Raw genomic sequence first — 19,528 nt, 5'->3', positions numbered from 1 at the left:
GAGTTGGATTCTCTAACATTCGATGGTATTTGGATTCCTTGAATTGGTGTCCTCCATGAATTAGACTTTTGTTCCAAAATTGCCCTCAATTCGTCTTCTCCAGAAATTCACCAATTTAGGAAGCGGTGGGAGGACATATGAATACAGGAGGCGGTGGGAGGAATATGTGAATATGGAAGTTATTGGGGCTGGGGAAGAAGATGATATGGAGGAAAGGGGGAGGCGTGGAGGACCTGTGAAAACGGGAGCTGATGGGAAAGGTTGGGAAAGAAAAAGGGGAATGCGTGGTAGGTTGTGAATAAATGGGAAGGCGTGGGAGGGCTATGCATGTTGGGGAAAGAAACGATTGGAGATCGGGGAGAAGAGATAATTGATGAATTTTATCTGGATAAATATTATTATATGGATATATATATATATATATATATATATATATATATATATATATATATATGTTGTAGGTATAATTTACTGAACAATTATGGAGGTCAAAGAGAGAAGGAAGGTGCGGCAATAATAGAGAGAAAGAGAGAAAGAGAGATGTGTAATTGTGGGGTTTGTTCTATTCCACCCTATTGTGCCTTTATTTATAGTAGTAGGGAAGGTTAATTCCTTACCCTTTAGGATTACAACATTTAATAGGTAATCTACTCCTAATAGGAATATAAGATACATTCCCATATCTACTAGGATTTACACAATCACATTCCTAATCTAATAGGACTACATCACTCCCCCTTGAGTGTGTAAATACTCAAGTAAATGGCGCATTAGGTCTTCAGTGATGAAGTAAGTACAGTTGATGAAGTTGTCGGCACAATGAGCGAATGCGAGTCTCAAATCAACGGAAGAATACATAAAAAGTAAAACTCACAATACCTCGCTATGGTAAAACCTAAGGTGGGAGAAAAACCCATAGACTAAGGAGAAAAGTGAGAAGTTGCATTAAGTCAAAACTATATGTCTTTTGGATGCAAGTAGAAGAGCTCACAAAGGTATGATCAGCCCAGGATGGGTGCCTCGTTAAAACCCAGTGGGGAAAATGCTCCTAATCGTAAGGAAAAAGAGTACATTAAGATCAAGTGAGTCTACTTCTGGATACTCCCCCTGAGTTTGACATAACTTCCAAATGAGAACTACAAGCATTGCATATGATAGTTAGGCATACCAATTCTTCGGACAAGCTTCTGGAAGGTTAACTTTGGCAGAGATCTATATTTGATTCACGTTCCGAATGTGAAGTACTTTATCTTCTCTCATTAATCTTCTACTCCTTATTAGCCACACTTTTACAACGATTGTAAAACATAGTCACTAATACGGAATCAAGCATTCAAGTAGAAGAACCAACTATTTTGAACTTTTCAAGAACAATTTACAACACCGTCGAAAGGTGTGTTCTTGATACTTGCAAGACATTTCTTGCAAATACCCCTTCCAATGTCCATCCTTTCATAAAGAAAGTTTGTTCCCTTGGAGTTATTTCGCCTTCTTCATTTGACTTCTCCTTTGACTACAATAGTCATGGTCCCTAAACTCCCACTGTCTCTCTTGAAACTTATTTTAATTGTGTTATACACATTAAACGATTTGGAGAGCTTGTGGTTATTGTTCACTATATAGTTTACGATAAACTTAGTGAACCATTTGGATAGGGACACAAAGGTGAAGTCCTTGCTTAGTTTCCGTCTCTAGAAGTGCTTTAACACTTCAACACTCAATGATTCAAAATCATCATAAGTCCATGTTGATGGACTATTTTTGTCAACCAACCATTATGTTCTAAACATAATTACAAACTTTCAAGAGTTGTTCAAGGCAACTCTCATTTCTTTATACAACAATTTGTAAGTGAAGAATCATGGCACATAAAGTGTCCATACCCTGGTGCTTACTTCTCAATTTCCTTGTTCATGTAACAAAGAAACAAGCACTAACGTTTGCGTTAGCTAAGGGTTGTTCAAAGCAACTCTTATTTCTTCATACAACAATTTGTAATTGAAGAATTATGACATTAAAAGTGTTGTCCTCTTTATGATAGACTTATCTAACATGTTCTTCCAATGATACATTATCAATAGGAAGAGGATGAGACTACTTAGGTACATATACAATCCATTTAAGACAATCTTTGGGATTGTGGTACCAAGTCCGGAAACTAAAGCATTCGGCTTTTCTTTGTCAAGTTTTGGATAGCGTTTGCAAATATATTGGTAAATAAATACATAACGAATATAAATTGATTGATTTTAAGCCATTTGATTCGGGTCTTTAAATCAAATAGCACCACCCACTATTTTTGGCAAATTCCATATCCCTCGTCGGAATTTGAGAGTTTTGGAGGAAACTCTTAGTAGGGTATGGGAGACTCACTATTACCAAGCCCACCTCACAATGATATGATGTTGGCTAGCATTAATAATAATGAGAGAGTACACTTACTCATTTGCATCTCTTGCTAGTACCCATCTTCTTTGGCCTCTAGAGAATGAAGCCTCACAATGATATGATGTTGGCTCCATTGCACTTAGTTAAGTCATTCCCACCATGCAAGTTCGAGTAGGGGTTCAAGAACAACCTCACAATGATATGATGTTGATCATTCTCGTTGCCTACCTTCACAACATCATGTATGCACATAGAACTCCTCCTGAGTGTAAGCACGCACTTTGTACTCCCCCATGATAGGGTGAAGTCGGTGTACGAGTCACAAACGATTGGAGCCTACCACAGTGGAAGGCCACGAAAGAGTGTTCAAGCACTCTTACGCTTATCAACTTAATAATGGTTTGGTTGAGGGTTTTAGGTCTCATCACATATAAACATACATTTTAATCTTATTAAAACAACTTGGTCCTATTACAACTATTGGTCCATGTGATTGATATAGTAGTATATAATACTCCCACTAAGCGTGTAAAACGGTTTTTAAAGCAATAGTATATGGTACTACTAACATAAGGTTTGCATTCATTGATGGACTATATAGTTGCCTTAGGGCCTTAGGATGACTATGAACCTTTGATTAGATCCAACACGAGCCTAGTGTTGAATCTCGGTCTAGGGATGGTGATTGATTTTAGTTACGCGTTTAATCATATTAAGGCGTGTTTTTCCTATTGGGCGTTGGACCCAACTACTCCAATTTCATGCATATCAAATAAAACAAGAAATGAGTACTTCAAAGTAAAGAAGAGCTTATGCTCTTTTACAACATTTGATCAAAACAAATTACTTTAAAGTAAAGAAGAGCTTATGCTCTTTTACAACATTTGATCATATCAAATTACAACCAAAATCTAATCTACACATTCCCATGGTTCAAACAAATTTGAGACGGCCTTTCACATAGCTCAATTATCTTAGGCTTAGGTTCATAATCACCCTTTAATTAATTAACGTTTTAACTAATTAAACTTGAATGCAACATTGTCATTTGGTTTTTGTATCCATAGAATTGATTTAAATGGAGCTAAATGAAATGAAAATCCAATTCTCATTTAAAGAGACAAAACCATTTTGTTCTCAACCTAATTTGGGCCGAAAAGCAATAACCTCAACCTTTTGGGCTATATTGCAAAACATAAACTTTTGAGGTCACTTTGTAAAAACACAAAAGTCCACTACTTCATGTGATTACAACTAGAACCCAAAAATTTCAACAAATTGAAAAACTTCATTAAAGGAACAAAACAATTTGTCCTTTAGTGATTTTGGACCTTTACGTAAAAAAACATAAATTTTTGGGTCAAACTACAAATACACAAAAGTATCAAAACTTTATGTAATTGCATAAAAGCCCCAAAAGTACTCCCATTGAGGGAGTGGCTGGTTTTGGAGTAGTGTGAGTGATGGTGTGTGAGTTGATTTTTAATGAAAAGCAAAGTCATAAAGTCATGCAAGTTGAACAAGTGGGTGATGGGTTGGTGTGTAAGAGAAGTACCAATCATGTACAAAAATTCAAACACATTTTGAATTTTCAAATTTTCAAATTTCAAACACTTTTCAAAATTTGAAAAAATCACACCAACCAACAAAAAACAAAGACTTTATGAAATCAACCAAAACTTTGAATCAAAACACCAAACTTTTTGCTCTTGGTAAGAACATCAAGAACAATGAAGAACATCCATGAAAACCCATAAGAGTTCCATGAACATTTTCACTCAATAAAACTCAAATTTTCACTACTCAAAATGGGGTTAACATCCTAGGGTACTTAGGGGTTCCAAAAGTCACTTTAAAACACTTTTAACAAGACAAACATGAACCCAAAAAATCACCCTTTGGATTTGGCCGAATTTCCCCAAAAACATGGCACCAAATTTTAGCTCCAAAATTCATGCTCATATGAACTACATCTACAACATTTGAGATGGCAAATTTTCTAACAAAATTTACATTCAAAGAAGCAAGAATAAAGCTTGTAACAATTACAACATTCAAATCATAAACTATGAAAATACAAAACCCAAAAGGATTTACCAACTACTAGACCTAGGCTCTTGATACCACTTGAAGGAAATTTTGTGAAAAACATGTTCATTTGAGCAACATCTATGGCATGCAATTAACATTTAAAGGCGGAATCATGCTTGTATGCACTCAAAAGAAAAACATTACCCATGAAATTCAAAGCCTAGTAGTTAGGTGAACCATGACTCAACTCAAGAACAAAGTGAGTTGAGAAATATTATACCTTTGTTGATTCCTCTTTGCATAAGCAAAGGCTAATCACCCAAGGAGAGGGCCTTCATTCCTTGCTTCTTAGATCCATCGAGTTCTTGGAGGAGGATGGTAGAAAAGATTCTCCAAGTTCTCAAAATAGAGAACCTCTAATTTTCCACACCAGGGAGAGACTTAAAGAAGAGAGGAGTGACCTTGGAGGATGAGAGATTGCTAGCTAATCTCCTCCAAGGGGGCCGGCCTCTTAGAGAGAAAGGGAGAGCATTGTGTTCTCATCCATTCCCTAAAAGAAACCCTAATGAAGAAATAGCTATAAAGTCATATTTATACCTACCTTCATTGGAATGGTAAACTTGTAATAAGTCCAAAACCCACTCCACTATCATTATGGCCGGCCATAGGGTTTTATTGGGCTTTTTGGGCCTTTGTGAATTATTAGTCATTAAGTTGTCATACAACTTAAGTCAATGGGCTTGACGTTCGAAGCCCATTGGGCTTTGAGGCCCAAAACTAACCCGCGGTCTTTTAACGAACTTTATTCGTTTGATTAATTAACATATTAATTAATCCTTGCCATAAATAATTAAACCATTTAATTATCCTTACTCATCTCCATTATTTCTTCAATCTCTACCTTACACGGTGTACGATCCATTAGGTTCCTTTTAGCGAGGCAGTGGGCGATTAGAACTCTTTCAAATCGATTGTGAATTGAAACTTACTTTCAATTCTCCGTTTAGTGATTATACACGTTTAGGGCTTCCACAAACCATGAGTGACACCTAGCAGTATGTCATGGTTACCTAAGCTAATCAGAAGAGGTGGAGAACCTATTCAGTTTAGGATTACAATGCAATACGGTCTTTCTCTAATACAACACTCTTGACCACATTGTTTGGTTTGATAGTTTAATCATGTCTACTATCCAATGTGATTCATTTACTTATATGATTACCTTGAATGTGATTTGGAACGACTTCCTAAATCTCATTCATACTCTGGCCAGATATTCTTAATCATATCATAGAGTATTCTCCCTCAAACGGTTTGAAGGTTAGAGATCCCTTGTTGCGCATTCACTTGCCTCCATGGCTAAGTGGCTTAATCCCAACTATGTCGTGGACACCCTCTGACAGAGTGACTTTGACATAGTCAAAGATCAAGGACCTAACCACAAGACCACTATGATGCCTCAGGTCAAAGGACTACTTTGCATTATCCCAACCATAAGTTCTCATGTGACATGAGTATGAGAACTCCTCATTGATCGTGTTCAGTGGACTCATTCGCTATTGAGCACCTACATGCTTGTCTTGGTGTCAATCACACCAATGACTCGAGACCAGTCACTCTCCTTGAGAGAAGACACATCACGTACTGATCTTAACGGACTGTCAATGCCCAATTAGCAATCCTATGATTAGGAACGTTTAGGATATGTATACGAAAGAGAATGGTCTCATGAATCTAACTTGTTTAAATTACATTCTCCTAATTACATATTCCTTGGACTTATCGTTTAAGTATATAATATTTATATGAGACGGTTTAAAACAATAATCTTTGCCCTTGATATTAAACTAGATTAGTCTAACATGTGAAATGTCCGTAAAGTATCATCATATGATTGGTTTTAGGGCACATTTCCAACAATTCCGTGGTTTTGGAACTATTTGAACCAGTCCATGTAATTCTTCAGGAATTTACATGTAAATCTCTGTATTTATATCCCCATGGAGAAACACTAACCACATTTCATAATTTTGTTATCAATCACATGATGTTTGAGAGAAACCTTGTGCCGTAAGGCTTGCATCATATCGCACTATTTCGTTCATCTCATAATGCCTCATTTCCCACTTGTAACACAATAGGGTTACCTTGGGCAGTATAGGAACGACAAGTCCAATACATACTTTGGTAAAGAATTTGACCTGGATTGTAATTTCGATTTTCCAATCAGTTCTACGTTGTCACTTAATCAACGGAACACAGTTCGATATCGTCGCTTTCATTTATATCGGTAGCTACCATATAAGTAAAAACATCATCGATGGTAATCTCATTTCAATTCCATTTAGCTCATCTAAACTAGTATACTGGACCAAGAACTTCAAGTCTCGGGAGTAATCCGAATTAATCCCATGAGATGGAAATGATTTGAGACAACAATCGAGTATAGATTCATTATTGTGTCGTGTCTTCCTCTTCTAGGGAAGTGAATCCTACGAATCGAATGATCTTTTGTGCTCCAAGCCAAGACAGATTGATTGGCTATCCGCTTGTGTACCGAACCGTCCAACAGGGGCGGCACACCATCTAGGGATGTTGACTCGACATCCGTTAAGTACGTCTATCCTTGCAAGCATGTTTGTAGCTGGTATATGATCTCATCACTTTAGCTAGATCAGAGGAATGCGTCTAGAGAAACATTCTAAAAGCTAGAATTCATCACTTGCTTATCATACTTGTGTGGTACGGGGATCGATATGTGACATAGTGGGCAACGTCCACGCAAATTCGAGCCGTTTTCTAGGAACATTGACGTTCTTATCTCCTCCTAACGGCGGGAAGAATGTCTCATTAAAGTGACAACTTGCAAATGAACAGTAAAGAGATCGCGTGTAAGGGCTCGAAGAGAGCTAGTGTGAAGGAGAATCATAATTGACAAAGATTCGCATCCTTCTTTAAGGACTCAGGTTGGTACGTTGCGGAGGTGCAACTTGGCACATGGAATGCTCACCCAAATGATTAAATACGAAAATCATTAGGTTTATACCTAGTAACCAATTGTACCGTTAAATAGGTTGGGTGGCAATGGGCCTCAAGGCGGACCAACATAACTGCGTACAACATTGCATAGCCCTAGGCAAAAACTAAAAACTTGGTACGTTTACTAAAATTCGGACGATCATTTAAATTGTGCTTTATATCTCTAGGCAAGGCTATTTGGGGTGAATCATGAGAATTTAATGTTCAATTATAAACCAAAAATATATGCAATATTTGATCGAAAATCGTCGATATAAACTCTCCAGCATTATCCAGTCTCCCGGACCTTAAGGGATAAGTAGGGTGGTGAACCCTTAATCAGCTAGGGGGTTTAGCAACAATGTGTGTGTGGATAAACATGTGACCAGTTTGTCGATTCATTAATTAAAACCATAAGTATTTATATGGTCCTCATTTTGGTTGAATTAGTCCACATATATTCCCTTGAATCCACTGTGAAAAAAGAGTGATTTCGTATCTTTGCTAGGGATGATTTAGAAATCAAATTTTCCAAAACAAGCGGGTTTTGGCAAAGTGTGCTTGTAGGCACAAGATTCTTCATTCGGGTAAGGAGATACGTCCCAAAAGGTTGTGCCAAAACAAGTAAGCTGCTCGAATCACCCGGCTCCAGACCAGCCACATGTGGCAGTGCCCCAGTTGGCCCATTGGTCCCAAATCAAAGTTTCGAGCTCATTTTTGGAGGTGGTGCAAAATTATTTCACTCTATTTTCTTTAGTGGTTTCATTTATGATCATTGTCATCTCAAATATCCTTAAAAACTCAATGACATGGAGAATTTAAGGTCCCTTAAATGGTGATGCAATACCATTCATACAACGAGAATTGTGCCAATGCTCTTAATCAGGTTGGATAGACCTGAAGTCATTGTTAGATATGTGATTTAGGTGTAAAGTTAGTATGCGTAGTACGCATTCATCCAGACAACTAACTTTCCCCCACATTCCTACCTAATCATGTGTTTAATTGAATCAATTAACTCATATTTGAGGACAACATAAAAAAGATTATCCATAAGTAAAACATACACCAAACTTGAATTCAAGAACATGGAAAAATGTTCACAAAGTAAATGGTTTACTAAGGGGATTCGGCCAACAAGGTTATCCATGTCAAAAATCTGCTCTTCCAACGATGTTTGGTGGAGCAAAATCAATCTCATATATTGACTATGAGAATGGTACTCCTCAACAACATTGGTAGGGGCACAAATAGGTGCATAACCAATGATCTATTCCATCGAGACTAAAGTAGATTCTGCAGGGTTGAAGTTCAGGAATATTATCCTTTATTCTTGAAGTTTTAGGTCTTAGGTGCCAAAGAGCACACTTCGGGCATGATGCCACACCTTGGCAAGCCCTAATTCTACCATATATTTGTGGCTGTAATCAGATCCGAGAATTTGGTAAACTTCTGCTTTCTATACTGCTGCTTTATGGGCGAGTTAGAAACATGGAAGGACAAGAAAAGTATTTTCCAGTCAAAATTCGATCGGATTTATAAACTTCAGAATTGTACTCATTCATGGACGTAATCATGGTGTGCTTCAAGTAATGTTTTTCATGATTAGACGGTCCGTAGGATGAGCCAAAGAGCCATAGAATCCTTGTTCAGGGGGTAATTTTGTTTGTAATGCTTTGGGCATAAGTTTTCGAATGAAGATCTTGGCAAATGCTTATTTAGCTCTTCCATGCCATTGTTGGCATCAATGGCTTCTCAGCTTCTTGATAGTCAAATGGAGATTCACGCCTTGTACCCCACATAAAAAGTGGTTTCTCTTAAAAACGTACAAATCAGAAAAATCGAATTTGTAACGGTTCTACAATTTACTAAATTAGAGGGAACATGATTATGATTGGTGCTATGAGAATGAATCATCCATAAGCATCAAAGTTAGAACATTCGAGTTCTAAGACATGGTTTTCATGAAAAAACGTCTGGTTTTCATGGGTGTATTGTTTTATGAAAATTTCGTGTTTCAAAGGCACTAAATTTGAAACTACAAGTTCAATTTAGTTTATGAACGTTTAGTTCATAAATACAAAAAACTTCAAAGGCATCCCAAAATAATGCATCAAATAAGGCAGAGGCATTTTCATCATTTTAACAGTGCTTTTTTTAATACTTAGTTTTTTTGTGCTTTATTTTATTTTTAAATTAGTACTTCACAATAGGCTAGTAATAATGTGATTCAATTTCTCTATTTTTAAACACCTTCATAATATCTTAATACGCTTGTAATGCCGGTTATAAAAAAGATCTTTCGCATGCGGATAATAATGTAATTAAATTAGTTGTCAAATTATTGTTTTTTTTAACAAACAATAATAGTACTTTTGGTGTCACCAAGTTTCAACAAAAATATTTGGACAAAAATGCCCCAATACAAAAAACTTCAAAGGCATCCCAAAATAGGCAGGGGCATTACATGGTGCTATGAGAATGAATCATCCATAAGCATCAAAGTTAGAACATTCGAGTTCTAAGACATGGTTTTCATGAAAAAACGTCTGGTTTTCATGGGTGTATTGTTTTATGAAAATTTCGTGTTTCAAAGGCACTAAATTTGAAACTACAAGTTCAATTTAGTTTATGAACGTTTAGTTCATAAAAGAGAAGTTCCTGCAAGAACACAAAATGCAATATGCTGATTTAAGTGTAGTGGATTTTAGGTTTTTCGGGAGCTTAAGTTTGAGAGCTTCGTTACTACGAAAATATGTCAACGGTTCAAAGTATAAAAATAAATTATTGAATCATTAATGTCCAAAAGTGATCTTCAGGTCAATAATTTTGGTTTCATTATCAGATTAATGGATTACAGGTCACTTTTAATTAATTCAATAGATTAAGACCAAACAGGGTTAATCGTAGAAGCAAAAATAATATTAAAATAATATCATGGGTCGAAAATATCATAGCCCAAAAGAGGATTAGCTGTCGTGAGCAGAAGAAGGGGCTCGGGTTGGGTATGGCTGCAGAAGCAGCCTACAGATTGGTCTTCAAGCCACAAGCCAATTTTTGAAGCCCAGTAACAAGTGTTGGCATAATTGGGGCCAAGAGGGGGCACAGGTTAGGGCCCAGCGAAAGCTGGCCTGTGGGTTCACATAGGGAGCCTAGTCGCATAGGCTGGCGACATGCGATGTGGGCTGGGGCTGACACAAAGCCTAGCAAGCATGACAACTTGCTGGTGTGGGCTGCAGGAACCAAGCCCAATCGTGTGGGCTAGCACCAAAGTGAGCAGACTTCAGGCCTGGGTGCGTGCGAGTTAGGAACCCAGCAAGCAAGGCTTGCTGGCTATGGGTTAATAGTTGCGGGCCAAGGTGCAGTTGGGCTCAGGGCTTTAGGCCCACCAGAATTTACCCCAGGCCGAGGCCTGGTTGTGACATGCATAGTGATGGTGCGGTGGGTGTGCTGCACTATGTCCAGTTTCCCTTTCCTTTTTTTCTTTCCGAAATCCCTTAAGGTTTAGGAAACCCTAAATGTGCTTCTACTTTATTTTATAAATATTGACTTACAAATTCAACATAGCAAATTAATTGTGCAATGCATGAAAAAAATATATATATTGACAAATATATGAACATATACATTATATATACATCGTAAGGAAAATATAAACATAGGGGGTTTCATGCATCATGGGGAATGTTTTCATGCTTCAAGGTCGATTTAAACATCTTACTTTATTTTAAACGTACCTGATTGGCAAAAAACAATAAAAGCCTTTGAATTTGTAGAAGATCCTTATCAGAAAGTCGGAATTGCATCTCCAATGCTTTGTATCACGTTCAACACAAAAAAAAAATTAAATTGAATCAATAGCATGTAGATCAATTCAATAAAATAATAAATTAATTATAAAAAGAATGATTAAAACGTAATACTCCCCTGATTAAAGATCAAACTCTTGTTAGCCCAGCGTCAAAAACATGCTGGTAACGTGTTGTAGGTATAATTTAATAAACAATTATGAAGGCTAGAGAGATAAGGAAGGTGCGGCAATAGTAGAGAGAAAGATAGAGATGTGTAATCGTGGGGTGTGTTTTATTCCACCCCATTGTGCCTTTATTTATAGTAGTAGTAGAGAGAAAGATACAGATGTGTAATTGTGGGGTGTGTTCTATTCCACCCCATTGTGTCTTTATTTATAGTAGTAGGGAATGTTAATTCCTTACCCTTTAGGATTACAACATCTAATAGGTAATCTACTAGGATATATATCTACTAGATATATATCTACTAGATATATATATATATATATATATATATATATATATATATATATATTGTACGAATATTTTTATACAAATCTATATATGAAGCCAATACAAAAGGTGAATAGTACTTTTGGTGTCACCCAGCTTCAACAAAAATATTTGAACAAAAATGCCCACAATACAAAAAACTTCAAAGGCATCCCAAAATAATGCATCAAATAAGGCAGAGGCGTTTTCATCATTTTAACAGTGCTTTTTTTAATACTTAGTTTTTTTGTGCTTTATTTTATTTTTAAATTAGTACTTCACAATAGGCTAGTAATAATGTGATTCAATTTCTCTATTTTTAAACACCTTCATAATATCTTAATACGCTTGTAATGCCGGTTATAAAAAAGATCTTTCGCATGCGGATAATAATGTAATTAAATTAGTTGTCAAATTATTGTTTTTTTTAACAAACAATAATAGTACTTTTGGTGTCACCAAGTTTCAACAAAAATATTTGGACAAAAATGCCCCAATACAAAAAACTTCAAAGGCATCCCAAAATAGGCAGGGGCATTTTCATCATTTTAACAATGTTTTTTTTAATAATTAATTTTTTATGCTTTAAAAAAATTAGTACTTTACAATGGGCTAGCAATAATGTGATTCAATTTCTTGATTTTTAAACCCGTTTATAACATCTTAAGAGGCGTGTAATGTCGGTTATAAAAAAGATCTTTCGCACGCGGATAATAATGTAATTAAATTAATTGTCAAATGATTTTTTTTTAACAAACAATATTATCTACACTAAGGGAGAGGGGGGTGGGTTTAGCCTCACAATGAGCTAGCAATAATGTGATTCAATCAGTTATTTATTAAATATTATTTTCTCTATTTTTAAACACATTCAAAACATCTTTAAGAGGCGTGTAATGTTGGTTATAAAAATGGTCTTTCGCATGAGGATAATAATGTGATTAAATTAGTAGTCAAATGATTTTTTTTTTTAACAAACGATATTATCTATACTAAGGAGGAGGGGGTGGACTTAGCCTCACTATGGGTTAGCAATAATGCGATTCAATCAATTGCTTATTAAATATTATTTTCTCCATTCTTAATGTAAATTATATAGAGACCGATTTTATTATATGAATTCAGCTTCTTTAATTAGTTTATGAGGGGTTTCTTTTATCATGATCTAATATTATTCATTTACTTCAAATATTTGATTTTCCTTTTGTCAATTTACTCATATAAATACATTTAAAACGTATAAGTCGTGCGTAGCACGCCGTGATTCAAAAAATATCTTCTGCACGTGCGTGAGCGCGTGCATGAAAGCTAATAAACTTTATATATATACAAAGTTTATATATGGTTATCTATATAAACTTAAGAATAATTTATTTTAACAAGGGCAATTTAGTAATCAAGCTAGTTTTAATTCCGATTCAGATGAATTAGTAAACAAGTTATACAAAACCAATAATATTCTTACTCCGATTCCAGCTAGTATAGTAAATAACTTTAACATGAATCTAATTATGATTCCCCTTCAATTCAATTCAATTCCTCTTCAATTTTCCCCTCAATCTAATTACGGATTAGTAAAAGATCCCTTAGTGTTTTAATTACAGAGCTTTGTGTTTATGATCAGACCCGTTCATACTATGAATCACACTGTAAAGATCATTTCTACAAAAAATAAATTAAAACTAAGGGTGTTTAGTCAATCTATTGTAGCAAATACATAGATGGTTCGTAATGCTTTTACCAATACCGTTCATTTGTTTTTAAATAGTTTCATGACTAAACGATCTTAGTTTTAATTGAATTTTTTGTAGAGGTGATCTTTATGGAGCGATTTATAATATGAACGGTTTTGATTATAAACACAAAATTCTATAAATTGCCAACCAACAATTTTGAATTTTTTTTATAGGAATTCCTACTCATATTTAAGTAGCCAAGTATTGTTCAACAATAACCCAAACCATGCCAGTTAGTTTCAAAGAAACATTCCAAGATGTAAAATAAAAAGGAAAACTAATGAAAAGGACTTGGAAACTTTGAGTTTTAACGATATGGACAAAATAAAAAGTAAAGTGAATAGTACCATGATTGACTTTTCAGTGTAAAAATATGGTTTTTCGTTAAAATAAACAATAATGGAAATTTTTTTGTTAAAATTCTCAAAATAAAACAAAGGCATGATTAAATATAACGGACTACGGGCTTTATATCAAACTATCTCAAAAAAATAAAATAAAAGACATGATTAAATATAACCGACCGCGGGCTTTGATGCATTATGAGCGCATAAGATTCCATGAAACATCAACTTTGCGGTGAAAAATTGGAAATTGTTTTATACATCTGAGCTAAAGATTGCATACAGCATGCCATGCCTAAATGTTCCCATGGAAAAGCAAATCTAAATGCTACCAATTTGTCTGGCCTGAATTTCCGTAGTTTCCCACTCTCTTTGTTTCTTCCTCGTTGGAAAAGGGATTCACTTCGTATCCCTTCCATCAAATCTACTAAGTTCATTTATTCGGACATTTAAAATTTGATTTAATGGCTAAAACTATTATAATTTTTAGAAAGGTTCTCTGTTTTTAATCGTTGAATTAAATTTCAAAGATCCTGATTAGTAGATTTAGTGGATTTGATGGAAGAGATCCGGAGAGAATCTCTTTCCGCCTTCTTGAGGCGGTAAAAGACAAAAAGAATGGTAGCTACCCTTAATTTTAAGGGAACTTTAACGAAAAACACTCGGTACTGTTCACTTTAACGAAAAACCACATTTTTACACTAAAAAGTCAATCCTGGTACTATTCACTTTACCCTTTATTTTGTCCTTATCATTAAAACTTAAAGTTTTCAAGCTCTTTTCATTAGTTTTCCTTAATTTTAAAGGCATATTCACATACGGGAGGACTAGTCAAATTGCCACTTTCACTTTAAACGAGTGAATGATGAGATTCCTAGCTAAGGGTTTTGTTCTTTACCAATTTTTTCTGTATTGGCGCGTAAATTTTATTGGGGTTCTTTAGTTTTTCTTTACCATTTTTTATAAAGAGAAAGTGAAAAAGATGGTTAATGGAATTATTGACCCAAAAACAATACGGGATTTTCATTTATGCTCACATTTTTTTTATCTTTCTGCATATTGCTTATCTATACTACATATTAATAGAACATTAATTTTTAACCAAAAGTTAACAAGGATACCATTAACAACCTTTCATGCATAATTAGAAGAAAATATCAGAAAGAAAAGTATAGCCATTAAAGTAATTTTGCTCAAAAGTTAATAAAAGTAACCCACATTTTTTCTCTCTCACATTTCTCTCCAACTTTTTTCTCTTTCATATTTTACTTTTTTTTTTTATAAATTTTTATATTTACACACACTTAATAAATGGACTCCATCTAGTTTTTATTACTTGAGTTTTACAATCTAGTTTAAAATAAACAAAAATATACAAAAGAAAAATAAGAGTGCATAACACTTCTTATTCAAGGAATGCACCAGTGTATAGATCCTAAACTACCAACTATTTCCATTTTCCAACCATTTCCCGCATCACCGTACCATATAAAACACATTATATACGCTTTCTGACCACAACGCACTAGTGGCCTTCTTTTGTCATGCTACTTTTTCTTTTTGTATATCCTTTTGTTTACTTGTTTTTATATTCTCTGTTTAGTTCAGGAAAGCTCCGAAGAAGTATCCCACCGACGAATAAATCAATAATCCCTCTCTCCCTCAATAACTTTCCCTCTCCTTTATCCCTCCAAGCAATCCACTAGGCATAAACTGTCTCTAATTTAAAGTTATAACTACAACAAGAGCAACAAAGGTTTTAGTAGGGATTTTTAATAAATGGGCAATTGCTTGTTTGGAGGTTTGGGAGATGCAGATGGGGTAGTCCAAGTGACAGCATCAAATGGTGGGATAATGGAGTTTTATGTGCCAATCACAGTAGGCTCCATCACCAAGGAATTTCCAGGCCATGGAATATTCAGAAGCCATGACCTATTTTGGAAACCGCTCTCTAACCATGATGATCTTCTGGCAGGACAAAGTTACTATCTTCTCCCTCTCAACAGCCAAAGTGGTCGTCACTTGGGCAGCGCCCAGATTGTGAGGGAAGGACATGTTAGGTCAAACAGCATACCAACTTGTTCACTTGCTGCGCCCTACAGAATGTCGCTTGATTACCAAGGAATGATGAAGAGGTCTTACACCGAGGCGTTTTCGAAGTACAACAACGTCAGTTTTTGGAAGGTGAAGCTGGTGATCAGTCCAGAGCAGCTGTTGGAGATTTTGGCTCAGGAGGGTCGGACTCAGCAGTTGATTGAGAGTGTGAGGACTGTGGCTAAATGTGGGAGTGGTGGTTCGGTTTCGGGTTTGGGATTTTCCGATCAGTGGAGCCTCTCGAGTAGTAGTAGAAATGCGTCATCTAAGAAAGATGGAATATTGCTAGACATTTAGTTTGAATCATAGCAATAATATTGTTCTTATATATAACTCCAGTTTGGGTTATACCGTCTTATGATTTTCTCTTGTATCATGATGTTAAATTGTTAATGAACATCTTTAGATTTTGAATTAGCATACCAATGACTCTTTTATGGGTGATTATGGTTTTGGTACTGTTGAAATCAATTTGATTATGTCAGTCATATATTATAGATAGTGGATTAGTTCTCTCTTTTATGCATGATGATGTTAATTAAATTGTTAATGAAGATGTTTAGAGTCTTGTAACAGATATAGGAAATGTTGTATTAAAGAGGACATTGGGATACCCCGCCTGCGTTTGGGCTTAATTTCCTTTTCCTAAGCTTTGTGACAAGGCATGTAGGACTTCATTTTGGTCCATCTTACATTTCAATTAGAAGTTCCAACTTGATTTGATTATGGGGATGGACTAGGATGGTAATTAGGTTTTCTTTGTTTTTCTTCTATGTCACCGATAAAACAATAGCGAAGTTTAATGAGTTATTACAGATATGGAGTTGGTCAAGTTAACTCCTGTAATTGCATCAAAATTTGAACTCTTCTTCCCGTGAGTTAATTTAATGTAAATTACCCATTATTCGTAACAAATAAAAGTTTAACCTCTATAATTATTTTTTAGCATAATTGAACTTGCCATGTGTTTGAGTGGAGAAAACACACTCAGAATTCTACCAAAGTCATAACTCAAATTGTCAAGTAATGATTCCCCTCAGAGCAATTACACCCCTAAGACTTTGCGCCAGCATCCAATCCATTTATCCACTCAAGTGAACACTAATAGACCCCAATGAACAGTAATAGGTCAAAGCATCTTCACCCCTAAAAAAATGCGCTGGCACAAACGATCTCCACCCCTACAATATGGGTTGGCACCCAACCCATTTAAAATATTTTATATTTTTTTAAAAAAAATAAATAAATAAAATAGTTTTAATTTCATATAGGATTTTTAATCAATCTCGTCACACTACGTGTCATTATCCGAACGTACTATTTTGTGAATAGATTTCCGATAAGATTTTCAACCAATCCCGACACACCACGTGTCACTTCCTGTTTACAATAATTTAGCCAAGATTTTGATAAGATTTTCAATCAATCTTGTTACGTCAGGTGTCATTATCCGAACGTACTATTTTGTAGATAGATTTCTAATAAGATTTTTAACGAATCCCGACACACTACGTGTGGCACTTCCTGTTTACAATAATTTAGCCAAGATTTTGATAAGATTTTCGACCAATCCCGTAGTGCCACGTGGCATTGTCCAAAACCTCATCCTTTCTTTTTTTGTCCATATAAGCCTTACATCCCTACATCCATCCTCACACCAAACTCAATCTTTTTTTTTTAGCTCAGAATTCTTCTTCATCGTTTCCAAATCTTGCGTGCTTACAATATCTTCTTCTAGGAGAGTGTATAAACAGTTACAAGAGCAACAGAAAATGTTGTTGGCACAACAGGAAGAATTGGTCAATCTCGAGGAAGCTGGAGGTGGAGATGAGGCTTTCGCAATGGAGGAGGATGAGGATGATCACCATAGAAGGCAGAGGGCCTCACATTCCCGCCGTGTCATGGAAGCTGTGGGTTAGATAGCCAAACCCAGACGTGACGCAAACATCGATAGAAGAAGGGAGAGACGAGGTAAAGATCTCTTGGAATATTATTTTATTCCCAACAGCGTATTCCCTGATCATGTTTTTAGACGTCGTTTCAGAATGCAACAAAGTTCGACAAAATCATAAGTGCTGTTTGCAACCATGATCCATACTTTGTGCAAAAAGAAGATGCTTTTCATGTTCTAGATCTTCTTCCTGAGCAAAAAATTACGGCTGCCTTGTGAATGCTTGCATATGGAGCATCTGCAAATCAAGTGGATGAGATTGCGAGGATGGGAAAAACAACTGTTTTGGAGTCCTTGATGCGGTTTTGCTCTACAATTGAAGCCCTATACACCAATGAGTACCTCCGGAAACCCACGCCAAGGGACATGCGAAAGCTTCTAAGGAATGGCAAGATGCGAGACATCCCTGGCATAATTCGAAGCATCGACTGCATGCATTGGACTTGGAAAAACTGTCCAAGTGCCTGGCAAGAAGCTTATGACGACAGAAAAAGAGCCAAAAACATCATTTTGGAAGCGGTGGCTTCATTTGATACGTGGATTTGGCATGCCTTTTCTGGTGTTCCAAGAGTTCAGAATGACTTAAATGTCATTGCCCAATCTCCAGTGTTCGACGAACTGCTGCAAGGAAAATCACCGAGATGCACATATTGAGTTAATGGTAATAAATACGAGGGACCATACTACCTTGCAGATGACATTTACCCAAGGTGGTCAACGTTTGTCAAAACAGTGCCATATCCACAGAGTGAAAAAGAAAAACACTTCGTAAAATGTCAAGAGGGGTGTAAGAAGGATGTCAAGCGTTGTTTTGGTATCCTGCAAGCTCGTTGGGCGATTGTCAGGGCTACAGCTAGAATGTTTGATGTCGAGGCTTTTCGATCCATCATGATGACTTGTATTATTATCCACAACATGATTGTTGAAGATGAGTATGATTATGATGTCGTCGATGAATAGGAGCCGGATCCAATGAACAACTCAAAAACACAAATCTACTGTGCTCATGACTCGACCGAAGATCCAATGCAACACGAGCGGTTGGAACGGGATGGACATTATAATGAATTGATCGTTCAGCGGTACACTTCATTGCAAGAGTCATATTGGTGAAGGAAATTTTGTGAAAAAACATGTTCATTTAAGCAACATCTATTAGCATGCAATTAACAATTAAAGGCGGAATCATGCTTGTATGCACTTAAAAACAAAACATTAACCATGAAATTCAAAGCCTAGTAGATTGGTGAACCAAGACTCAACTCAAAATAAAGTGAGTTGAGAAATTTATACCTTTGTTGATTCCTCTTTGCATAAGCAAAGGATAATCACCCAAGAGATAGGGCCTTCATTCCTTGCTTCTTAGATCCATGGATTTGGATGGAAGAATTGGTTTCTCCAAGTTCTCAAAATTGAGAACCTCTAAGTCTCCACACCAAGGAAAGATTGATGAAGATATGAGTGACCTTGGAGGAGAAAGATTACTAGCTAATCCCCTCCAAGGGGGCCGGCCTCTTAGAGAGAAAATGGAGAGATATGTTCTCTCCAATTCTCTAAAAGAAACCCTTGAATGAATTTTGGCTATAAAGTCATATTTATACCTTTATTCATTAGAGTGGCAAACATGTAATTAAAGCAAATTCACTACCCTTCCTCTAAATGGCCGGCCTTAGGGTTTCATTG

At 36.0% G+C, this 19,528-nt stretch overlaps 2 protein-coding genes across 2 annotated transcripts; both read left to right on the top strand.

The window, feature by feature from the left end:
• The first annotated feature begins 15,408 nt into the window (after positions 1-15,408).
• On the top strand, positions 15,409-16,314 carry LOC126625249 (uncharacterized). Its single transcript, XM_050294339.1, has one exon. It carries the CDS (start codon positions 15,580-15,582, stop codon positions 16,189-16,191), a length of 612 nt encoding a protein of 203 aa, XP_050150296.1. The 5' UTR covers positions 15,409-15,579; the 3' UTR covers positions 16,192-16,314.
• Positions 16,315-18,064: 1,750 nt separating this feature from the next.
• Positions 18,065-18,499, top strand: LOC126625553 (uncharacterized). Its single transcript, XM_050294615.1, has one exon. The coding sequence runs from the start codon at positions 18,065-18,067 to the stop codon at positions 18,497-18,499; it is 435 nt and encodes a 144-aa protein (XP_050150572.1).
• The last annotated feature ends 1,029 nt before the right edge of the window (positions 18,500-19,528 follow it).

This window comes from Malus sylvestris, chromosome 6 (genome assembly GCF_916048215.2).
Source record: "Malus sylvestris chromosome 6, drMalSylv7.2, whole genome shotgun sequence".
In the NCBI taxonomy this organism is placed as follows: Eukaryota; Viridiplantae; Streptophyta; class Magnoliopsida; order Rosales; family Rosaceae; genus Malus; species Malus sylvestris.
The sequence above is the reverse complement of the archived record's forward strand: the minus strand, read 5'-3'. Positions and strand labels throughout refer to the sequence as shown.